General features: G+C 39.7%; 1 protein-coding gene across 1 annotated transcript in view; it reads right to left on the minus strand.

Moving 5' to 3' along the window:
- Positions 1–26,478, minus strand: part of ANO2 (anoctamin 2) — a 198,399-nt gene that overhangs the window by 165,067 nt on the left and 6,854 nt on the right. Inside the window, exons 2-3 of the mRNA XM_086610450.1 lie at positions 26,092–26,276; positions 22,773–23,174 (exon numbers count right to left, since the gene is read on the minus strand). Of these exons, the coding sequence (XP_086466576.1) occupies positions 22,773–23,174; positions 26,092–26,276 (587 nt within the window). The remainder of the gene's footprint in view (positions 1–22,772; positions 23,175–26,091; positions 26,277–26,478) is intronic.

Consider the following 26,478-nt stretch of genomic DNA (forward strand, 5'->3'; position numbering starts at 1 on the left):
TGACATTGAGATGTCAATCCAGAGCAATTCTCTACTCATGTCATCTATATAACTGTAGGCAAGTAATTTGATTCTTTCTGTTATTGATGAAATGAAGATAATGGAACTTCCCTCTGTCAAAAGACCTTTGTGAAGATAAATATTACAGATTGAGAGGTGCTCAAATAATACAGTAAAAAAATAAGAGTGCATGGCTACAGATAGTAGCCATACTACGCATCTTGTGATTTTCACATTTTCCTTTAAAAACTGTAGCCTTTTAATTTTGCCAAACTTCCCCTTTTCTATTTTCATTATTTCTCTGGGATACAAATTTACCTTACTCTATGGCTGTAGAGTTCCCAGCATAATGAGATCCTCATTAATGACTGCAGATTCTCTTGCAACAGTATTACAAATAATTAGCAGCAATCTGCAACAGCTCCAAGAAGTTGTCCCACTCGTGACAGACAACCAGTCACGCACAGTACAAGTGTAAAGATGCAAAGCACAGGCTTGTTCACTGATGGCAAAGGTTAACTCCATGTAGTTCACAGATTTAGGTTTATTTTTAGCTGCTCAACAATATATGAAACAGACATGCTCAAGTCCAAATTTCAGACCTTAAGTAAAGCTGCAATAATTTGCACATTTTGACAGTTTGCCTTTCTTTTTCTCCATCTCTACCAACAGTGATGGTGTTAATATCCTGTTTATTTTACTCTCTTACTCTCACCTCTGAACATAAACGGTTAAAGAATATACTGATGTCTATAAGCAAAGAAAAGAACACCTTGGAATGAAAGATCTGGCCAAAACACTTTAAAAGAAACTATATAACCTTAATTCCTTAGATAAAGCACTGTGGAATGAAACAGTTGACTTTGCATATCCTTTGCAATGTTTCTTCATGGCATTGCTAACTCTCCAACGAAAATCTTCCCACTCATCTATAGACAGAAAGTGTCTCTGAACGGAAGATGATACAGCAAGCCTAAAAACACAGGCGTGCTGCCGCTGAAGATGGAAATATTTAATGGCACACAACAGAATGAAAATGAGCTGTTAGAAACTCAAGCACAAATGTAGAATAGATTGTTAAGTCTGCCAAATACAAAAAAAAGGCACAGACCTTTGCATTACTGCCATACTCAATGCAAAACCTATATGCAGGTGAGTAAAAAATACGTCAGGATTGTCATTAATTTTTAATTCTTCCTAAATGCACATTTTGTGTTTATAAATTAGAGGTTTTCCTAGCTGTTTTCCGAGTATTTGTCTATGGTCACTAATTACTACAGCATGAAAAAGATCATTTTCAAATACAAAGCAAAATCTTCTGTATTTTTTTTTAGAATAACATCAAATATCATCAAATATCTCTTATGTCAATGACACAAATTTCTTGCTACAAAAGTATATCACAATTTCAGTACATCTTCTGAGACTGAAGAATATCAGAAATAATTAAAAAATTCAAAATTGAAAAAAAATCACCCAGATCAGACTTCCTCAAAGAGGAAGGCAGGAGTGTGTCTGCTCTACCACCTCCTGTATTTTGGCAGTGTCAATGGAAAAACACGTAATCAGCTGACCTGGCTACATTCATTGCCAAATAAGCTAGCAAATAAGCCAATATTCTGTAAAATACATCATATCAAACTTCATTATCAATAATAAAATCAACAAACTTCTTGAGGCCAAAGAGTTAACATTAAAAAGGGCAAAATGTAATTCCTCTTGAGGGAATGAGACATACTAATTTGCACAGAGATTTATACCCTAACCAATTTTCCAGATGAAGCAGCAAGATCATGGAAGTCAATCTTTAGACCAGATAACAGGCGTGTTACCAGTAGGGGGATTAATAAAATAGAGACTGAACCTTGACTCTTGCAGATTCAATCTCAAGAAAGCAAATTTGGAGGAAAAAAAAATGAAAAAGAGTGATTAGGATACCAAACCAAAAACCAGAGGAACTGCACCTTAAAATATTGCTTCATCACTCAATACTTGATCTGGGATATTAACAAACAAGCATATAAAGAGATGATTCAATTTTGTGTTGAAAGATTTTAAATTTCAATTCATTCTTAGGAAAAATATTTTGGAGAGTTTACTCTTCTTTCATTTAAAAGTGTTAACAGATGATACAAATGTATTTCGTTTACTAAGTGTGTTCTCTTACTCATATCAGATTAGGCTACAAGCCTTTCCAGGATGGTGTCTCCCTTTGAGTTCTCTCACCAAAGATGAGTAGTAGTAAAAGGAAGGTTGGCTGTATTTGCAGAGGCTTGATTGGGAGGCTATTTAGATGAAGATAATCAGTGTTCTGGTTGGCTTGTTTGCTGGCTGGGAATTTAAAACCTCCCTGGACAGTTACAGCCTCAGTGTACACAGGGAGAGAAGGGGAAGAAGCACTGGCAGTTGCACAGCAGCATCATGTGACACATTTTGGATAAGGCAACAGGCTTGGGGTGGATAAATAATTGGTTAAACAACAGGAAACTGGGTAGGAGGAGATCCTGCACTGCTGGAAACAAAAAAGTCACTGAAGGGATTTTGCAGAGTCAGCACTGTACAGCATCATCATAAATGGCCTGGAAAAAGATATAAGCAGCGAGAAGACAAAGTGCACTGATGAAGTTTTTCAGAGTAGCAAGGATAAGGGCAGACTGAAAAATTGAAGAAAAGCTTTATAAGAGTAAGAGCCTGAACAATGGCAAATGGCTTTCAATGTAAATAAATATAAAGCAATATCCATGAGTTAAAACCAGTTTCACATATAAAATGCTGGGCTCTGAATTGAGCTATACCAGTCAGTAATGACATCTTGGCGTTGCAACAGAAAGTTCCTTGAAAATATCAGCTCAGTATTTTGTAACAGCCAAGAAGTAAAGCAAACATTACATTCCATTAGGAAAGGAATAGAGGCTAAGAAAAAAATGTTATTTAAACATAGCAATCCATGCTGTATCCACATCTTGAACTCAATGTGTAGTCCCTGTCTCCTCACCTCCAAAGAGATAAATTAGACCACAAATGGGTTCAGAGGAGGGCAACAACAACCATAAAAGCCTTGCTATGAGAGCTATATAGGAATCACTGAGCAGACCAAGACCTTTCATTCTGGAAAAGAGGAAGACATTGTAGAAGTCTACAAAATCATGGGTGATAAGAAGAGGGGATGTGAATGGACTGTCTACTGTCTCTTTCAGAGCAAGAACTAAAGCGCCTCAGATAAAGCCAGACTAAGCTATTGGGAGCCAGACTCAAAATAAACAGAAGGACACAGATATTGATGCAGTGGGTGGTACCTCTGTCTTGCCAAAAGACTTCGTGGGTGCAAAAACTGTATGATGTTTCAAAAAAAACCAACACTAGACTTTGGAAGAGAGATCCACAGAAGGTTACTAGGTAAACAACCTAGATCAGCTGGGGGAAATTACCTGATCTGAAAGTAGCTGTCATCAGGAGAACATTAGAGTAAAAGCGTCACAAAAATTTGCACCATTCCTATTTTTTCCTAAACATTTTTCCATTCCAACTGTTGGATAGTCCATCAGCACAATACTGTGTGTCTCAAACGATAGGATCATTTTATGGTAATTATGACAAATCTAATAGGAGGTACTTTAGGCCTTTTTTTCTCCCCAGTATCTGACCTCCTACTTCCTACTATCATCTCTTCTTCAATGAGCTGCATAGCCAAAAAATGCACAGTAAGCAATCTAACTGCTTCATCTTTGGACAGATTATAGGTGCTGTGAGTCACTATTGTCATGGAGGTCACCTTCATGCCAGTTAAAAAATGGGCTGATTAACAGCTCTCTGTTCAGTGGTGGAGCAGAAATCAACTGAGGAAGGTGTCTTGGCAGGTGCTCACACCATGCCTGGGTTCCCTACCGAATTGCACTCTGCAACGCCTCAAGTCTAGGGAGTAATGGAGACTCAAAAGCTGTCATTAGTTCACAAATTGACCACTGAGCAGTTCCTCTGTCTTCAGGTTATGCTACAGTCTGGTCTTTAGTTTATAATAAATAATACAGATTATGATACGATTGCTTTCCTCCTGATGTTTTAATGAGACTATCAGGCTAGGCTGTCATATGATGTAATTTGGCACGGTTACACCAAGCTAACAGAGCTATTTAGATGGACATCATTAAAGGTTATGACCTGAAAATTGAACACACTCAAGTCTGGACTCATGCAGGTTTATCGGTAAAGGGAAAAGATCAAAGTTAATTTAGAATCTGCAAGCACTGACTGAAGGAAGAAAAAATCCAGACAAAACTTAACACAATGAAAATAATTTAAGTTTATTTTACCGCTGAGACTTAAAGGCCAGAAACACTTTCACTTTCACCAATCAACCAAAGGAAAGCTAACGATGCTGTTTTGTTATATGTCCCAATACTTGGGTTACTTGAGAAAAAAAACACTTCTCCTCTTGCATAGTACAAGGGAAATTGTTCCGTTCTTGGCAGCTGTCAAAAGGAATAAGCAGGAGCAAGACTGAAGTACAGCATACTCAATGCCTACTTCAGAAAGCAATTTCTCTTTTGAACCAAAAGATCTCAGACTGAGTCAAGATGCATCAGTGTTCAAAAACTGATCTGAAGGCTACAAAGACTTGTAAGCTATTGTCTATTAGGTGGGATTAGAAAACAAGGGATTTAACTTTAGATGAGGAAAGTGGGGGCTGGAAAAGGTCACTACCAGTATACACCCCTTTCCTACATTTTGACAATAAAAAAAATCACAACACGGAGTACAAAAATAACATTTCCTGTGTTGAAAATGTTACAATTCAGATTTCTTCAAAGCACGTGTTCTTTATGGGAATTCATCTCGTCTCCAGACTATGGTACTTGACCAAGGTTAGTTGCAATGATGATACGTTTTTGGTTATTGTTAGGTTGTATTTACAATCCTGGTGCGATTCATTTTAGGTTGTACAGTCAGGTGTGGGGCAGAACGAAGACAGATAGCAAAGGAGTACAATGGCATTTCTTGTACTTCTTCAGCAAACAAGACAACTAAATTCAGGTAGGAATATCTCTTTTTCTTCTACTAAACACACGTAATTCAAAGAACTAGACTGCATTTTCAACCACCTAGCACCAGCAAGGGTATAAAAGAGCCACACTGACTCTGGGACTAGTTCCTTGTATACAAGGACTTCCTAGAGAAGCAATTCCCAGCCAGTGAGGCACAAGCGTGATTCAGATGAAGTGTGGAGGCCAAGCTGATAAGCTCTGCTGGATGCTTGCAGGCTCTGCAGATGATTAGAAGGCAGCAAGAGCACCAGCAGCCCTGCAATCTGAGCAAATCATCAAGCACAGAAAAATAATTACTTGAAATACTGCAGCTGAGCCTAACATGAGAAGCTTGGCAAACAGGCTATGAATTGGTGTCCAAGAAATACCTCGTTCAGAGATGGAAAGTGCAGTATTATACTATTTCTGGAGCTCTAAGAGACCCAGCTCTTTCAGCTAATGTGGTACCTAGGCTGGAAATAATATCTTCCCACAGGGGCATGACGATCACTACTGAAATCAGCCAGTAAATGGACAATATTAGATTTTCAGAAATGCTGATTAGCCAGCAGTTTCTACTGATCTCCGTAGAATGTGCTGAATTATCCAGAGTTTTGAAAATCAGCCCTCAGTACACTCTATCACCACATCAGGTATCTCTCCCATCTGTATTGCTCGTCTCAGCTCCCAGAAAATTATGGTCCAAAAGACAATCATTCAGTAGATATCTGTAGAACACCTATTACAACACACACTACATTCATCCATCCTAGCAGTACCACTTTGTACATGCCATAAGCTATCATGGCCAGATTTGGCTCTCATCTCCATCCCCATAAATTTGGAGTCACTCTGCAGAAAAAAACAAAAAGGCAGCCAGTCAGGATTTACAAGAGCCAATTTGCTCCTTTGTAACATCAGAATTAAACAGGGATTAACCATCAGCTATATTGCTTACTTGATCAGCTATCTGTCAGGTAAAAAAAAAAAAAAAAAATTAGTTGCCACATCATTGCAACTAAAATGTGAGTTTCAATTTCTATCACAATTCTAAGAATAAACTGTCATCAAATGTTGTTACTATATCAATGTTTGGTAAAGCTTGACACATTATAAAATTGTAGGTTCTCCAATACATTTCATAACAGAATTCAACAAAAACGTATTTTAGTAAGATTTTATTTTTGGGTTGGCATTGAAATAAGATCTATGTAGAAAGCTGAACAAATTACTTCTAGAGATGTAAGGGTCGGATAGGCCGTTAATTTTCAACTATGAAAAAGATACCTAGCAAATAGAACGTAAAATTAATATTAAACTGATGCAATGCAAAAGTTTATTGTGCCTTGAGGGAAATGAATTAGCAAATTAAAAATGTGATATTTTTTTATTTCAAACCTGTGGGAACACACAAATTGAAATTTCTAGAAATCACTACCATATTTTTGTAATAAATATAGCGCTATACACAGACAGCAGTAAGTACTTTCATCCACATCTTAAAATCCGTTTTATTCCTCATTAGAACAACTCCTTATTTGGTCATTTTCATAAATCTTTTTGCTTGTTATACATCAGCACACTCAAAGAACATCACATAGTACCTCTGTCTAGATAGCCTTTAAAAAACACAGAGAGAGCTTCACATTGAACATTTTTGTACCTTTGCTTTTGCATGTTTCTGCCATGTTTTTCCTATACTTCTGCCATGCTAAAAGTTCAGAAAAGGAAGACTATGTGACAAAACACACACTATACTAGATTGTGACTCAATAATGAGAAGATACATTCAGCAACAGAATACCCTTATCTTGCATAGCAAAAGCCAGCTACTCTCAGGAGAGTTCTGTGAGGTCTGCCTGTTGCTCAGAGGCTAAGGATGTTCAAGCCAAAGCTTTCCTGTAGGTTAGGTACTGCAATCCTTAGACATATCCTGTAATGCATTCAGTCTCCAATGTATTTCCATCCAAACATCATGATAGCTACTCGTGAGCCCCAAGTCAAAGCTTTCTGAAATCAATGGGGGAAAAAAAAAAAAAAAAATCTCTTTATATTACTGTTATTAAAACCTGCAGAATCTAGCCATCATTTATAAAGCCCTGAGTCACACACTTAAGCTTGCATCTTAATTGGGTACTTTAAGAGCATTCACAAACTGAACATGCAGGAAGTCATTCCTGTAGCAAAAATTCATATTATGCTGAGTTTTGGGTGCCTTACTAGGGTGTGCTGCTAAGGACTTCAGTGACTGCTTGCTTGAGAAAGAACCTCAGAACACAGTTTCATAACAGAAACTGCTACAGCATTCCCTGACCTTACATGTCTGGCATCACTGGATAAGTATTAACAGACACGAACAATTCAGAGGTGATCATACATCAAGTGATATCATTAACTTGAAGTTATCAGAAAGGATATATCAGGATTGACATAAAAAGTAGTTGTGGGGTTTTTTTTTCTTTTTTCTTTTTTTTTTAAAAAAAAAAACCAAAACTTGTTTTGGCAGTCTTCAGTAAACATAGCTGCCTCAAGCAAAACTCTGGTCAATTTGCAGGGGGCATTACTGAATCTGTCTAATACTGATCACAAGATGCTTTTTGTTCTTAGCATGCAGTAGGGAGAGTATTCTGAGATGAGGGACTCAGAGTTATTCTGCTAAACTGGGAGCAAGAAAAACAAACAAGAATTAAACAGTAATTGGCAAACAATAAGAAATGAGCCGACTAAGGCATGGCAATAAATTAACTGCATATTTTGTCTTACTAAAGAAACAGTGCAGAAAACTGTGTTTGTTGTCCATCTACATATTCTTACTGGCATTTATCTTACACAAATATTGCATTTGTGGCCAAGGAAAATTTAAATACATTGTAATATCTTTAACCATAAAGTTCTTTGGTCAGATTGAGATCTCATTTACACAAGTTTGAGAGGATAGCACTCATTACCGATTTTTTGTACTTCCACTGCAATTTGTCTTGGCTACTGTGTTCTATTTACTTATACTCAAATGATAATCTTGGTGATACAGAATCCATCTTTTTCTTCTGTGTTTGTTCAGAACACACTGCATTCTCATCTGTTGTACGCCCCAACAGTAGTATAAATAGCAGTAACCACACAGATCCAGATCTAGTTATATAACTTTTACACATGATGTTAAAACATTAAAAATATAACTTTATCATTCACTATTAAAAATACTGAGTGGGGCTTTTGCCAAAAAATCCACACATCAGTCACAGATAACTGAACAGATGTTTTGTCTGAAACAGGCTTCAACTGGAACATTCACACATACACAAAATGACCTCTTAATACTGGTAGGATATTATGATTTTAGAGCTTTCTTGAATATCGTTTCAACAAAGACAGTTAACTAAACATTTGCAACATGTGTCAGCTCTTTTCAAATATTTATAGAGATGATTTACAAAAAAAAATACAACTAATTGCAATGCTTCCTTTTGACTAAAAGCACATATATAACTCTGATAGTCTAAAAAGTGCCTTAATTCCCCTTGAGTCTACGAGTTAGTATAGAGATATATATAGATGTGCACAGTATTCATACACACTGTTTTATATACATACCCAAACTAGAAATCCCTGCTTGAACATTGAACCTCCAGAGAGACTGTCTTGGCATTCAAACCTTCTCCCCTTGCGCCCATCAAAGGAAAAAGAATAAAACAAACTTTGGGGTTTTCTCCCTCAAATTTATCATTGAATTGGTATGAATCCCCAAATACTTTTGATCAATCATAAATATTTTCTCCATTAAAATCTCACTCCAGTACACTTTGCCCGCCTGTAGTTAACAGACATACATCAATGTCTAATCATGATATATTTGCCAAACCCAGCTTTTTAGGGAAAAGTAATATTAAATTTACGGAATTAGTGCACTTTTTGCCACCAACTGAACAAAACAGATTGGTAGGCAACATTTAGTAATGATAAAATTATAAATATTTTAACTGGTATTTATTTTTGATTGATAACTGAAGTTTTATAATTTATGAAAAACAGTATAATAAATATAATAAATATAGCTGTTATTGGTACAGGCGGAATACAGACACAAATTCTTTGAGAGGAAGAAAAGATGTAGTAGCACAGAGGGTGCGTGCAAGCAAAAAAAAATCATGTTAAGAACAGAAGCTGAGGGAAGCGTTTTCAGTTTTGAGAATTAACTGTAAAGATTACTACAGACATGCTACTAAGAGAAAACTTCCCATTTTTCATTCTCGTTCCCCTTCACAAGAATGCTTTCATACCTTCAAAAACCTGTTTGCCAGTGAAGAGAGTTAGCATTCACCTAATTCTCACCTCCGCTTTTCTGTTATTTGCTGTTCAAAAATAAAGAACATGAAAACTGGAAACCAGAACTATGAGGACTGAACTGAGACAGTACAGCAGGGAACACAGGGACAGAAGGTCCTGTCCCCACTGATACCCATGATAGCTTTTGGCTAGTTATGTTTTATTCCTGTCTCTATCCTCATGTATTTAAAGACATGGGAGTAGTATTTACTTTAAGTTCTACTCCTTCTAAAAGTCAGATATTTCACAGCAGTTTTGTCATTGATACAGAGAAAGACACAGGTATGAATCTTGTCAGATTTCCAGCCTGGCAGTTGGTCTTCGCAAGTACTGCTACTTCAGGGAACCAAAAGGAGGAACGCTGCAGAAGCAGTTCACATACAGGAGGTAGCAGCAGCTCCTCAAACTCCTGCCGTTCCTCCGAATGAGGTGATGGGGCTGGGCAGGCAGCTGAGAGACAGAACAAACTTTGTTCTTCAAAGGTGCCTACCCCTTGATACTGACTATATGAGAACGTATCCAAATACAGGCACTCACCTTAGATATGGGGAGTATTAGGTAAAATGAATTTATCTCGTCCTGTGTCTATGTGAAAGAACACTTAGGTTTGTACTAAGAAAACAGCCTTCTTGCTCCTACACTGCTTCCACCTTCCCCTCTGTTTTCAAGGATCCAGGTAGCAGGATGATGCCTACTGCCTTACTTCCTGGATTTGTCTTGCAGCTTTTGATGTATAGTTCCTTGGCTACACTTATTATTGTAATTTTAATTACGCTGGAGTGTTCCATAATTATATGCCAATTTTTTTTTTTGACACCACTGACACATGCAAGTGAAGGAATACATTTTAGAGCTACCTATTAGTTTTTTGTGGTACTTAAAATTCTACAACATTAACAAAATTGGTTTTACATTCTAATTACATTTACATCTTTTATAAAATAATGGAAATTGAGCATTAATTACAAGGAGCACAGTACATTACTACAGAATAGCTATATTGATATTGAGGGGGTTATTCTACATCTGTATATCACTATATTATAAACTACACCTATTTTTTAATACTAAGATGACCCATCTTTAATAACATCATCCAGCAGGTCTCCTGGATCTGGAAATTAACAATTTACAGCTGGACCTTAGAGCGTTTAAAAACATTCTTCATGTTGACTTTTCCGTGAAGAGACTTGCCAGTTGGTGACCAGATGTGACACAACGCCCCTAAACCAACAAATACTTTCCAGGAGAGTCACTTGTGAACCGCAGCTCACAGGTGAAAAACAAACTGGGATCTCTTGTGGTGCCAGCTGTGACTTATGTCGTTACCATGGTGCTCTCAAATGCCTCCTGCAACAGATTGGTGGAAAAGCAAAGCAAGTCCTCTAATGAGGAAACTTCAGTACCTAACTGAAGCTGAGCTTTGCCAGCTTTGGGTGAGCTGTTTCTTAAGGACAGCGTTACTTTAAAGCAGGAGAGAATAAGGAGAAACAAAACGTTGCACAGAAGTCTTTGAGAGGTAAGCAATCATGAAGTATGAAGTCCTCATATACATAGTAGTCCCCAGATTTTTACAGAGGATCAGATATCTTGGACATTGTGACTTCACATAGGCCTGTGACTAATAGATTGTTACTGGTGGACATCAGGGAAGGGTGAAAGACTGACTTCACATAGACCAAAGAAAATCATACCAAGGAGTGGCAGGATTGCTACAGATGTAGGATATGAAGACGAAAGACCATCATGGACAGAAATGGAGAATCCTGGAAAAGGCAGCGATCTGTGGTGGATAGGTGAGCAGTCCTGCACAAGACTGGTGTGAAGGTATAGTGATGAATACACAGAGGCCAAGTAGGTCAAGCACTGGTGAGGTGAGGCAGTTACCACGTATTGACCTGTGAAAGCTGAGCGGTGCCACTGGAGGTAGAGTAAACATTACCCAGTGAACTCGCAGAGACCTGTGACAAGCAAGTAGGTTTGCCAGAGGTAGAGGGCACCACAGCCCTCTTGCAAAAGTCTGAAAGTACACCTTCATAACAAAGACTAACATATGATATTTCCTAGGTCCCGCTGTCTGGAGTGTGGACAATGAAGGGATGCAGTAGTCTTCCAATGACCTTTTGTAGGTACACAATCTTTAGGACGCTACTTTGTCTTGATTATCTAGCAGGGTTCAGTGGCAGTTTGGAGGTGCCAGCTTAGAGTTCTTCTTAAGTATTCACCACACCTTGAATATATACTCTATCTCTGAGATGCTAAATTTTCTTTTATATACTAAATTACCCCAGGTAAAACATGACTGAATTTGGTGAACATGTAGACAAAGCCTGCAGATTTGTCTGTCAGCTGGTAAAGTGATGCCATGATTAAGGGAAGTGCACTGTGCTCCTTTAGAAAGAAATATGCTTGCATTCTTCCAGTGTACTCAGTGTTGGCACTAACCTGCAGAAAGTAACGGCCTCCTCTACATTTTCAGGACAATGCTTTTAAGTGGTGAATTTGTGTTCCCCCTGGAAAGGTTGCCATTTGCAAAGATAAAAAGGAGTATCAGTCTACATAGCTCCATTTTTGCCCCTGACTACTAGAAGCTCATTCTCTCACAAATACATTTTGTTCCTTTGCTTTACCACTAGGTATCTTATGAAATTCCGAGGTCATCTACCTAATCCATCTGAAGAATTTCCTTAAAAGTATAATGTATAGGTCTCAATCCTGTTAGTCAATTCAATAATGCTCTGAAATGATTGCAGAAATCAAGGAATTGAAGGGAGAAGCCAGTGGTGAACTGATTAATTGATTTCTAGATGATAGAGCTTGAGTATGGAACTAAAGCAAACATATCCATCATCTTCATAAACAAAAAAAAAATAAGAAACACAAAAACAACAAAGAAAAATCCATACACCCATTATAATTTTGTCCAGCTGTTTTGTTTCAGGTGATGAAATCGTTGTTACATTAATGCTAACCTGGAGCAACTGCACAGAAATCAATATCCAGCACTTACATGATTTTTAATTTGGCCTATCACCATAAGCACACACCTCTACACATAAGGGAGACTTACTAATGTGCACACAGTTATCAGCCCTGTGTACCAAGATGAGCATTCACCCCAAAGGGTTAATTTTCTGTGCTGTGCGTGAAGATTTAGTCACCTAACTCCCATTAACGTTAATGGGAATTGTGCAGCCTGATGCCACTCTGCTAAAATTTTTTTCCTTGTTGTTCTATTCAGGCCAAAGTAATTGCTGATCTGGAACAACAGAAACAAATATGTGATACAGTTTTGAATTATTTGCCTTGTCCTATGATTTAAAAGACCTAACAATGACTGGCAAAGACACTTCTAGCTGAAAACAATCTGATTACAACCTTCTCTGTGGTTTATGTATCACAGTTTCCTTTTTTTCAGGATGTAGGCATTAGAAAAATCATGGTTTATACAGAGAACCAATCTCAGTTTGACTAAGCTGTAACTGAAGGTCTTTTCTCCTCCAGCAGTCCCCACCTGTGGTATGTTAAATGCTTATCAAGCCAAGCCCCTTTGAGGGACGGTCTGCTACAGTATGTAGCCCAGACCACACTGGAGACAGGGAAGTGACCCTGGTTCTTGCAGATCTGCAAGAGCCCTGCCTCCTTCTACATAGACCTGCCAGGTCATTGTGGAAGAGAGAGAGGAACTCCTGTGAGCTGTTGCCTGAACACATCATAGCATTGTAACAATGTAGATGCCATCACGGTGGCTATGAATTATGATAGTATGTTGAATTTTTTCTATTTGTTCTTAAAAATGGAAACATAAATGCAACTCTTACCAGATTGAAAAGACAGCTTCTTGAAACTATTTTCAAAACATAAGTGCTGTGGTGTTCCCAAGTACTATATATCCAACAGTTCCCACTGCTAAAAGCAACTAGACACTCAACATTTTTGAAATTAGAAACAATAGCCAGAAGTTGCCATTCAGGTACCATCAAACATGTTTATTCGTACATTGAAGTAAAATACATCAGGCCTTTGAAAACCTTGTGTGGTTTCAGGTTTCTGCTGTTTCCTCTTGAACGATATTGTCACTCTGCAATTTCATTCATTAAAATCGGATCATAAGGACCAACCCTCACTCCTTTTCAAAGAAAAAGTTAAGAACTGAAATAGTATTTGGATCGCTACATCTGAAGATACAAATAGGTAGAGTTCTTGGGTAGCATGGCTTTTGTGCAGTATCTTTGTACCGTATTTGGACAGAAAAACTGGAGAAGAGTTTGGCTGGAGAAGAGTTGTTTTTCTTCTGCTTCCAGTGGCCAAAACAGATCCTTTGACAGCTGGAAAATAACAGAGCATCCCTGAGCTACAGAAGCTATAGATAACTCCAGTCACCATCAGCACAGTCCAAATATAAGCAAAAACTGGACTCCCTTGTCGCCTCTCATACAGATCCAGCATGTGGAGCAGTGAACTATGCTTTTCACTTCTCCCTCCACTTATACATGTATATGTATCTATCTATCTATAGATTATTTTCATCTTGCAGTAAAAGTGGGACACCTAACTGGTCTTTCCCCCTATGACAGCTTCCCCCCACTAAATCTGCACTCATCCACACAAACTACTGAGTTGTTTGACCTCAGCGCCTACCTAGAGCTTAGGTCTACAAAAGATTTAAGAAACAGTTTGCGTTGAAGAGGACGTTCTGATTTCTAAGGGAAAATTACTTTTTTTCTCTTTAAAAGGCCCCTCCACTATCTATGATTAGCAGGTTGAATATTCCAAAATACCTACCTCTCATGTACAATATAACATAAAACCTCTAGTTGTGCATCTGGAAGAGAATAATTCCTTCCCTATAGTGACTCTCTTCCTGGAGAAATATGCTTGCCTATCTAGCCACAATGTCATGAGCAACAGACCTTTTAATAATTTAAATTTGGGAAGAATGACACACATAGCCATTACAGTCGTCAATAAAGCAAAACAACCTTTAGAGTCCAAAACATACGAAAAGAATCCCACAAGCCTGAGTCATTATTTACATTATCTTTCCCTGGATCTGCTAAAGGATAGCAAATTCCACCCCCTCACTTAACACATAAATGAATAGTTGGGTTTTTCCCCCATAAAACAGTCCTAACCTTCAAAGACTAATTTCTATTGTCAAGTAACTCTCAGCCTTTTCTCTGCTGGAATCAGGTCTCAAGTCTGAGATGGCAGAAGCTTTATGGCATTTCCTTGGCACAGGTGCCACTGTACCATTGGTTGGTTTGTTGAGAGGAATTTTCTTTCCTTTCCATGTTCTTGCAGAGTTTTTTAATTATTCTCTCTCTCTCTCTTTCTGAAATTCCAGTTTTGATTTCTAACTCCTTCTCTATCGTCATCTCCAGCTAAGCCATTCAAGAGTATTTGTTGTCACTTCCATAAAAATGGACTGCATTTTGCTCCGATTTGTGAGTTGAGAATAAAAATAACACTGGACTGATACTTACTATAACAATTTGGAAGCTCTGGGCAGTGAAGGTTTTTCAATAGCCAGTTGCATCAGAGACTAAAACAGAGTTGCAGAGGTGGAAGATCCCTTTCTAAGAAACCATTCACTGCTTCACTTGAAACTGTTGTTTTGCCCTGTGGTGAGAAGGCATGGCACCTCTGTTTTGCTCTCCCTGGCATGCTCTCTCTGCTCACTGGAAGATGTGCCCAACTCTCATCTTCCACAGAGAAAGAAGTGATGCAAGAACAAACCCTAGTCCCTGTCTTTTTCATCAACACAAGCAAAATCCATTTGTCTTTCATTGTTGTCCTTGTTTCTCACTTTTTGTCTCCAAGACAGAGTTTTCAGACAGAGATGCTTTTTAATCTGCTTTCATAGAGGCCAAAAAGCACAAGGGAAGAACGGAGAGGCAACATCTTAGCTCAGATCTTTTTAACAACACAAAACAGTACATAAATGAATGTATATATGTATAAAAGCAAGATGTTAAGAACAGAGAGCACTTATCTACAGTGTTGCATCCACTCCCAAGTAGAATTCTCAACATCTTCACTTAACGCAAAGGAGTTGCAGGCAGACCTTCCTGCTTTCCTTTGCAAGAAGTGGGAAATCATGACTAAGAAGCAATGCCTCCAAAAAATAACTAAATCATACAGCAACTATTCAATCAGCAGAAATGCAGAAGTGATCACTCCTTCGGTATCAAGATACCTGTAGGGCCATTTGCTGCTATAGACAAAGTAAGCAGTTGCCTGGGGACAGCAAAGCAAAGAAAGTCACGTTTCCCCTAAACCAAAAATCTCTGAAATGCAGGATTTCTTCTTCTGCCAAAGAATAGGTTGAAATGCATCGGCCAGCAGGTACTGCAGTGGGGGCATTCAGCACCTGTAGGAGCTGATTCCTCACCCCAATCAACAGCAGCATAAATTCTGTCCTTTAAAAGGTCAGAAGAGCAACAAATCTCAGGACCAAAATCCCCAGACTATCTCATATTTTACTACTTTATTTTCAGGTAGTTATTATTCAAGCTGCACTATCCTAAATAGCTTACAGAAATTATCACTATTTCAGCCTCCAAGTCTCTGCAGGCACTCTAGCTACTACAGCGTCATCAGTGCAGTGTGACATCCCTCAGGGCTTCCTGTATTGCTCTTCAAATTGTCTCCATGGATTTAATTTGCAGATTAAAATTTCTGCTGCAAACAAGACCATTGATAATTAAAAAATGTTTTCATGGATTCATCTGTGAACAAGTTAAGCAACTGATTTTGTTACTTTTCATCCAGTATCCTATCGGCGTCCGGTTCTTTGCCTGCTGTGCCCTAGCAAAGATGTATAAACCATTTCTGTGGGCTTCTCGTCTATCTATCAGTTTGTAGAAACGGAATTAGGTCCTCCAGCAGGTGACAGAACTCAACATAGGACACAGTGAAATGGAGAGGCAAATTCAGGAGGCTATTTGCCATTTCAACCAGATGAGTCTGATAGAAACATTATTATGTAAAAATATACATTAAAATATGTGTTAAAATATATGTAAAAAATAGGATGCTTCTTGCCCAAATTCCATCGTAAATATAATCAGAATGCATACCCCAAATCTACCACCATCTGAAATTAAAGATATTGATGCCTCCATTTCCCAACCTGCAGAAGATGGATGAGATTTATCATTGCTGGCCCAAGAGCTTTATAAATGTTATTGATAACATAGAGGCCCATTTTTGTACATCTCTTCAATTTTCTCTAAATCCCCTGGAAGACATTTTGACTAAAATACCTAATAGCTGAGCATCAAATGTCTGGATGTTACTTAAAATACAAAGAGGGAGTCTGTCTTGCCCATTCATCTATTCAAGTCGCAACACAACCATTGAAAAACAGGATTCATAGTATGGACTTTTCAGCTTTCACAGCACAGCCATTCTACCTAGCCACCTGTTATCATGGATCATCATTTTAATACTGATTGAACTGCGTCTAACTCCCATGGGGCTACTCCAAAATCCTCTCTAAAACAGAGACATAATTTCCTCTTAAATAGTTAATCAACTTGCCAATATTTTCATCACATCTAATTCACTATCACCGAAAACCTTGCCTTGCCTGTTCAACTTTAATTTTATAAGAGCTATGTATTACATTTCAGCCCTGTATAAGTAACATACAGGAGCAGAACATGTTTTAGCTGATTAATGCTTCTGTAACTAGAGTCGTTGAAAAATAACCATCAAATATTTATATAAATGGTGCACTAAGAGGCCCCCAAAGAAGTATCGCCTTGTTCCAAGAGCTGTACTAAGAGAGAGGGAAATACAAAGTCCAAAGACCTAGAGCACAAAAGACCCCAGTTTGCTTCCAATGCTGCATTACTCTGTAGGCATTCTCATTGGCTTTAGGAGGCATTCATTAACACGGATAAAGGTCTTGGACTCACGTTAAGTTTTCTTATCCTTTTAAAATTGTTAGCTACTATTAAGCTTTCCTCTGCGCTTTAGACAAATGAATATTTTGAGACAACTACAACATTCACACTGAGTGCCTGCAAGATGTCTCACATGTACTAAGGGCATGAGATGCTTTTCTTGCAATTATCCGCAAATCACATTGATAGATTTTTGGAGAAAGACATCTTTTTTTTTTTTTTCAGGCTCTTAATTACTACTAAATTAAGCAAGATCCATAACCTTTTAACTAGAAGTTGAAATATTTTATAACACAAAAAAAAAAAAAAACATTTTGTCAAAGAAAAAAATGTCTATCCAAATAAATTGAACTCTTGGCCATCGGAATGCCACTTTTTTCACAATGAAAAATATTAACATTCAAATAAGCTCCGTATGACTTAAATGTGATGTTAGGGAATATAGTAGACCCAAAAAAACAACTCATACAGCAAGAACATTGATGGCACTGCTCAAAACAAATGTCCTCAGCTAGAGGTGGGGATAGGAGGAGTCAGAGAAAGAAAAAGCCCCTCTGCATTGAATGATTTACCATGATATTGTATTGGCTACTCTTGTGCTTTACAGCTGACGGAAGAGAAAAGATAAAGCCTTCTCCCACTGGTAAACAGGGAGCACTTTAGTGTGACAAAACAGTGCAATTTAATGACTTCAGACGCGTCTCTACTTCGTTGTGAGTCTAATTCTCTACAACCCCCTTCAGGCTCAGCATCTCTGCCCCACCGAGTCTGCCATAGCTGCAGGGGGCCGCTGCCGCCGCACCGCAGGCTGAGGGCAATCCCCGCTCCAGCACCTCCTCCCACCTCATCCGCACTGACATGGTGTCTGCATGACCATCTCTCTCAGATCTCAGCCCTCTCCGGATACTCTCGGCCCTGCGGCACCCTGGCACGGAGCCCTTCCGAGCTCTCCAAGCGGCACCGCAGCGGCCATCTCCAGCGGGTGGCACGAGCCCGGGGGTGGGGAAGGGGCAGCTCCCGCCTCCCCCCTCTCTTCACTGCAGGTCCGAGCCATGTTTTGGGCTCCTTTCTCCCCAACTTAGAGCATTCGCAGAGGCGCTGATGGCTCGACCCGGGCCTGAGGGGATGGGGGTCCGACCTGGGCAGAGAGCGGTCCGAGCGGATTTGGAGCCCGGGAAGTTACAGGGGGTGAAGCCCCTCTCCCGCTACCTAAACCCTTTCACATAAACCCAGCACAGTGTTCAATGCAAAATTTGACATGTACCACTAGCATTAAATAGGGTTTATTTGGAGATGACTGTCATGGCTTTGGCAGCTAGCTCTCAAGGGTAAATGTGACCTGCTGGCACTCCTTCACAGTTTACAAAGACATGCCAAAGAATCTGAGTTCTGGCATGGACATCTTGGAAAAAGAGTTTTACCATACTTTTATCTGCGCTGCTTTGAAGCAGAGGAAGCAAATCCTGCAAACGCTTAACACTACGCAGATTAGCATAAGTGTTTACAGTATTAATGGGGTCTCCATTAGTCACTGTGTAACATCGTGATATACAAGGTAGTTAATCCTACATATACATGCAAGAGTCAACACCAGCCTTATTTTATCAAACTTCATAGACTGGTCAAACAGGCCAGTCACAGATGCAAACATTGCTTCCACTCAGAGCAAACTATGCAAAACAGGAGTTCTGCGTTGCTATGCTGCTGTCATCAGAGGTGAATAGGGAGTTTCCGCTTGTCCTATTCTTTCCACCAAACGTCACTTCCACATAGTCCTAAACAATGCTAATTCACTTCTCTTCATGGACGAAAGCTACACTGGACCACTCATGTTTTCATCTGAAGAGAAGATAACCAGCCAAAGAGCTCCTTAAACTTGATCTGCCACTTGTCTCTGACACACAGAGCATCAGGACTGAAAGTTGATGGTGGCAGTATTTGTCATAACACATGAGTACATGCTATGGATCAGGTATGACTTTAGCAGGGAGAATGGTAACAAAGTTGTCGAAGCTCATTACGACCACCCATCATCATGGGTACTCAATGTCACATGAGAGAGGAAAAAGTTGTAATATTTAACTTCATGCCCATTGCCTGTGCACTTTGTCTTGGACATGCAAAGTGATATCTCAGTTTAAAAACAGGAAAACAAAAAAAACACAAACAAGGTTATATTAAGAGAGAAAATAGTTTCTCTGGAGCTGGAGGACAGCAATAATAAATGATAGAATGTTATAAGGAAGTTGAAAAACAGTCCAAAATTCCTTAATTCACAAATAATGACTGGTCAGATATGGAAGCAGACCATAATCTTGCCTATTTTCCACATATTCAAAAGAGAGTAATACTCCTCTTTCCACATACAAATTATATATCTTCATTTATTTTCTTGTCTCTACTCTTTTACACAAGGAATTGACAACACAAATGAGAAAGGTGTCTGTCCCTAGTTATTCAGCATAACACATCCATATTAACATTGTATGTTAACAAACATACTAACACAGTAGAAATTCCTACTTTTTCAAAAAGACAGTTGTAGAAGTAAAGATTTTTTTAATTGCCATAATGCTATCCTAGGGATGAAATTCCTGATGTCTAAATAGTTTTAGCCTACAAAAGCATCTTCTAGAGGAACTTCAATATCCTGTGAGGTTAGCAGACTGAGTAGCCTGATGCAAAAGGTGCTGTGCTTAGTTCATTTAAGTTAATCAAGCTTACAGTATTTACAAAGTAGGGTTAATCGAGATCATAGATTAAGCAACTTTCCAGGCACCAGAAGACAGATGCCCTTAGAAGTCATTAAATGCTGAATCAGCTGTATTACTCAACGAATTTATCCTTCATGACTCCCACAATATCAGTAAAAAGAGGACAATGGCTTGATCCCTTATTTTGGGGATTTTTGTTGTTGTTCAAGCAACGAGGTCAGCAAGAACCAGAACTGCATAGGCCCTATCAAATATAATTTTTTTAGCTGTGTAGCTACTATAGGTCACCTAGAAAGGACAGTGCGGAGATGTTCATAGAAGACCACAGACATAGCAAATACCCTTTTGCCCTCTTCCTTTCTATTGCTACTGTTTCAAGTAAAAACTGATGCTGTTTCAGGAAAGAGATTGTGTTCAGGATATCCTATTGTTCTTGAATGAGTATTTTTCTTTGCAAGACTGTATGCAGGTGACATAAGGTAGAGAAACCAAGGCCTTCTCTAACCCAAACATCCAAAAGTGGAATCCCTCACACAGAAGCTGCAGCACAGATGACTGTTTCAAGTTATGTTTGCAGCCAGCCCTCTGAGCAGGAGATCAGACTCATCTTAGGACCTGGTCCAGAACATATGGCAAGAGTGAGATACGCATTCGAAAATATGTCTCAACTTCCAATACTACTATATGAAAAAGATCTACTTGTTATACTAGCACTGAAACAAAAAACACAAACATGCACATTTAGCATAAACCACTGGAAATGTAGTAGTTGGAAGTCTGCTCTGCTATTCACCAAAAATATAGCATGCTGTGATTAGGACTGTTCTGAGTTTAATGAACCTACAGACATGTATTTTTCCCAGGACTAAAATCAGAGGTTGTTCTCATATAAGCTCAACATGCAATTTTAATCAACATATAAGGCCAACTGTACCCTTCACATGTGTCTGATCATCATCATGATCTGTGAAATTCACAGCAAGATAACAGACAGCAGCTTCAGCATGTTTTAACAGGAGTTAACTAACAGGAGAAAAAAAAAAAACAGTTAAGTGAAAAAAAGAAAAGGAAGTAAAAGCCACATGTCTTGGGCAGGGAAGAAAAATGATCATGCAGAGTCCCTTCCAGGTTCTCAGGAGATTCTGGAGGGAAAAACACTTTCCCCTTTTGATTAGACATCTTGTGTGTTGGGAGGGGCAGGAGTGACTATACACACACACACATATATAGATAGAAAAGTGATGGGATTGCATTTTTTGTAATTTGCAAAATCAATTCAATTTTGCCATAAAGGAATTGGTCCCAAAAATTTCCTCCGAACTTTCTAGTTCATTTATAAAAAGTCTTTTCTTCTTCAGAAGGAAAAACATGACAAAAAGTTTTTTCTTCATCAGCTCTCTATGACATCGTTTATTACTTTGTGTATTGTTTAAGAGCACACATCATCACTTGGAAGAGGTCTGTACCAGAATTTGAATCCAGCTGGACTTAGGATAAGTAATGAGTCAAATAATCAAATCCAAACCTCCTGCTAGACTTTTCAGGTTCTGATGAAATTCAGAACTGAAAGAAGCCTCTAAAAATAGCTATTCTCATAGGTTTTATGCAATTTTGTTATAAAAATCATAGCAGTAAGATAGTCATGTGTTAGCAGTATTGAACCTTAACCCAAGATAAGCATTAAGCATAAAAGAATCGGGATCTGAGATCACTTTTTTCTGTTTAGTGCAAGGATGACTCAGCCAGGCTGTGCAGTGAAAAGAAACCCATAGCCACCTGCAACTCAGCAAACTGAGCAAGGAAAATATTGAGTCAAAAGGCCTTTCTATTTCTTTCTATTCCTGCCAGTTATTTAACATGTATATACTATGCCAAGTCAGCTAGGCTCAAATTTTCAGATGCAATCTACGATTTGGTCCAGGTTTTGGAAGTGTTGACTGGTGGCACTGAAAGCAATATGAGCTGTAAGTTCTCAGCACCTCTGAAAAGGTGTCCTAAGTTTCTTAAATTTGGTGTCAAAAACAATAGAGCACCTAAAAGCAGAAACCAGCGGGGACTTGTCTTCAACAGATATAAATATCTGCTGCTTTCAAAGAGGTCCAGAGCGATAGTACAGCCTTCAATGCATCAACATGAGATTTGGAAGACCTGTGCTCAATTGACCAACTGGCTGCAGTCAAGTAACCTAACCAGAGCTCCCAGCTGCTACGGCCACAGTGCTATCCAACATCACGCACATGTGGTGAGAATAAACACATTCAAGGCGAGGAGGTTCTCCTGTTGCAGCGTTGGAGCTGTTCACTTTGAGGGTGGAATGAAGAAATGACGCAAAAGTTATGTAAGGCTGAGAAGAAAGCTAAGAGTCATACTGAAAATCACCGAGTTATTCTGAGGAAATATGAAATGTCTAAAAAAGCACTTTGCATTCCAGCAAATTACTTGAGAGCCTTTCTTCATTTTAACAAGGTTAAAATGTAAACGCCTTTTTTTTTTCAAGAAAGGTGTGTCACTGCATGACATCTTTTTTTTGCAAGAAAGGTGTGTCACTGCATGACATAAGAACATTTAGATAAATAAATATGTTTCCTACTGAAGTAAGATTGAAATTGCTACTCAATAGAGCATTAAACAACAATAAAACTCACGTATTTCCCAGATGGTCAGAACCAAGAAACACCACTATCGTTGGTGGCTCGGCCATGGGTAGATCCCGCACACAGCCACCTCCGACATCAAAGTGGCCATTACCCGTGGGGGCACCCGGTGCCATGCACGAGGAACAACTCTCCTCCTCTTACCTCAGGGTCTTTCTCTATCTCCAGCCCTGCTTCCACTAGGTTGCGCTCATACTCCTCCCGCTGCAGCCGCTTCTCCTCCTCCAGGATGTCCGGTGGGCTCAGCTCAATCACCTCCACCCCGGGCGGCCCCGGCTGCTCCGGCAGGGCACGCTGGCCACCGTCCTGCCGCCGCAGCTCCGCACTGCCCTTCCCGGTCCCGCCGTTGGAAACCAGGGCCGAGGAGGCAGATCCACGTGCCGGCTCCGGTGAGCCTGCACTGGGTAGGTGCCGAGCCAGGCGTTTCCGATAGTGGTAGGCCAGCACGTAGTCGACCTTTCTCTTGCTGTCCTTGAAGCGCATGCTGCTCGGGGACACCTTGTCCACAGCCTCTCCTTGCATCCCGTCCAGGTAATTGTTTATAATCTGGGAGAGAAACACATGAGCCTCATAGACAAGAAAGCCAAGAAGCCCAAGAAGGCGGCAAGCATGGGGGCTATCTCCACACAAGCACATAAAGCTGCCCAGAGTCAAAATTGGAGGTCAGCCAGGGGTAGGTATGACCTACAAACATGCACTCTGCAAACCAGATTAAGTCACGCTGAGCTCCTCCAACCATCAACAAATGAAAGTGGCTAAAGATAGCGGCCTTATCCCAACGCATGGGATACTCACCTGACGGGCAGGTACAGAGGAGTAGCACTGTCTCTCTGTCCTGCATGTGCACAGACCATACAGAAGAAGATACCCGCATTTAGAAATGGGATGGAGAAGTGAGCATAAGGATCACGTTACAGATTGGGATATGAGAAAGGACGTGCCACAGAGCAAATCTGGGCAGGGGAGAGAAGCAAGAAACTGTGTGTGGGAAGAAAGAGAAGAAGCTGATCTGAGCTAGAACAGGATAAATATGTAGTACAAGGGCAAGAAGGGTAGGGCTGGACAGAAGCACTTTGGAAAACACCAGGGATTAGAGATGATATGTCCCATGGATGGCTAGCAATGCTGGCTGACCTGTATTTTAACATATTGTGAAAAGACTGTGACTGAACAGTAATGCTGCAAAAGGAAATCAATGACTGAAATAATTCAAATTGCCTATGTTGCAGTCAGTTGCCCTCTCGGACCATCCTTGCTTTCTCATCTCCACTTTCTGTACACTTCAGGGGTGAAGCTGCTCCAGTGCTAAGCCCTACCATCGTGCCCCAGCCTGGATGGCAATTCTGTGGCAACCGTGTTGAACTCTGATATCAACCATAAGGCTTTCACTTCTTGTTCACTAAGATAGCCCACCTGTTTTCCAAAACTGCTACCAACTACTATTTCTTGCTCGATGATGTGGATTAAAACCCTTCACAGAACTCTCTACGGTGTCATTCATCAGAGCGACATCAGCCCTCCAGTGACTGGGGAACGCGATACAAGCAAACAGATAGGGTCAACCTGACCCAAAGCAATAAGCCTATAACCTAATTCCAGACATTTATGGTTCCCATAGGTGGCTATACAAGCCGAATTTTGACAGGTACCAATTACAGATTTCTTTCTCTCTCTGCCTCCCCATCCATTACATGCACTGGTAGTCCTGAACGCAAAGTTAACCAAGTGTGCTGCACGGCAATTTTCTCGTTTGTTAATGCAACACGAATTTTTGAAGATACTACATAAATGTGCATATTATTATATACCCCAACATCTCCCAGATTCTTGTTTTTCATTGCTTTGCTTCACTTATTTTCCCACAAAGTAGCTTTCAGTCATCATATCATTAAATAAATCTTGGTTTTATATGCATACTGATTCCTTCATTCTTTCACAAAATTATCACCAAATAATCTGTTCTGCACATTACACTTATCATACATTTTATGTGTAAATTATATATACAGTCCCTTTAGGCATATCTAAACCTACACTCAGCACTACATTCTGGCAGAATATAAAACTGCTTGGGAGACAGCATTTTATTGCAATTCCCCATCTCTTAGTTAGATGCATTTTCATGTAGTACTCACAGGCAGTCCATGCAAACCTCCTGGATCCATCTCTGCCACAGTGAAGAAAAACCCGTTGCAGATTTCTGGGCTCTCTTCCAGAGAGTTTCACACTATACAGCACAGAAGTACTGTTGTCACCACCACCAGGTCACTGGCAAAATGCAATGCATTAGCTGACTCTAGAGAAGATAAACTCTAAGCATCCTCTCCTCCCTTACTGGTGAATGTGGGCAGAGATGAGAAGCACAAACAAAACACAGCAGAGGGAACAAGCAAGTTGGAGAACATGAAAAGTCACTAAGAGGTTTTCCTGTTTATCACCTGTGTGTAGGCAGTTGCCACATCCCAGCCACCTGGGAGAGCACCATAGCAACATTTAATGTTGCTGGAGTAACACAGAATAAAAGGATGAGGAGATAAAACAATGCCTGTGTCTCCTTTCCTCCCTCTCTGTTGACTCTTTTCCTTGTTCTTGGCAGCAAAGTGGCATCCCCATTATTATGGGTGTCTGTTGCACAGAAAACAAACCAAAATTCCCACAGATTTCAGAAAGGATATTTTCTATCTCTAAGTTTGCATTGCTTCCTCACCATGTGATATTCTGGCACAAGAAGACCTTATTATGGAGGAACACAAATAAGTAGCAATTTGCAAAATGTCACTGCAGGAACTGTCAAGGTCTTTCTCTTCTCCCCTCTCACAGCCATTGTAAAAATCAGAATCAGTGATTTAAATTACCATCTTCAGTCTCACACTCGTTGCTTCTTAACATTTCCAAGACAAGCAGTCAGAGCACCAAGCAGTAAGAAAACAGGAAGATAGGATCGGCATTTCATGACAATTTTATTCTAGTCCTCTAACAGCCAATATATCACTACAAACATATCCCAAGAGGTCTATCCTCCAACAACAGCTCTGCTCTGAAGACTGCAGCCACACTACTCTTCCACCTTCCAATCCAGCCCCTGCTAACACCTGGGCACATGCTGGCCCCAGGTTTGCACAGGGATAGCCAATTTAGTCATCAATCTGCAGATCTTTTCCTACACTAGGGGTGATAGCAACCCTCCTGTTCCTGCTCTGAAGGATTTTGGGTAAAGTAAATCATTAAGAAAAGCTTGATGAGACTGCTAGAGTAGCAATTAGTTCCTAGTGTACACTAAGAGAGCCTACTGAAATACCTAAGGCTCTAATATTAGCTTATGTGCATAGTTATTTTTCCCAATACAGTGTGGATTTGCCTAACACACAGAAGGAGTGCACCATGCTCTGCTCACCCTGCTTCAAGCCACTTTCTCGTCTCAAAGGCATTAGAGGTAAGTTAATGAACATAAAATCCTACTTACAGAACTGCTGAAGGACACTGTACAGCTTGGTCCTTCAAAAGCTCCGTTTATCCTGCTCCTGTGCGAGGAAGTCCGGTTTTGAGGAACCGTGAGGTATTTGCTGTTGTATGCTGAAAAAGAGTCCCTGGCTGATCTTGCTGTCTTCTGTCTGTTCAGTGTGGGGTGTGCAGAGGCTAGAGGAAAGTCTGAGAATAAGAGATACGTATAAAGCAGGTTTTGTACAAGTAGTTTCCTAAAGGAACAAGAAATACTGCAATTAACAGACCGATATTCAACTTCAGATGCTGCACATCAGTAAATGGAGAGGAGCACATACAACTGTGGAGGAACAGCAGTTGCTTAGCTCCATGAACTCCTGGGGAAGGGGGAACAATGATACAACACTGC

Source organism: Tauraco erythrolophus, chromosome 4 (genome assembly GCF_009769465.1).
Source record: "Tauraco erythrolophus isolate bTauEry1 chromosome 4, bTauEry1.pri, whole genome shotgun sequence".
NCBI lineage: Eukaryota > Metazoa > Chordata > Aves > Musophagiformes > Musophagidae > Tauraco > Tauraco erythrolophus.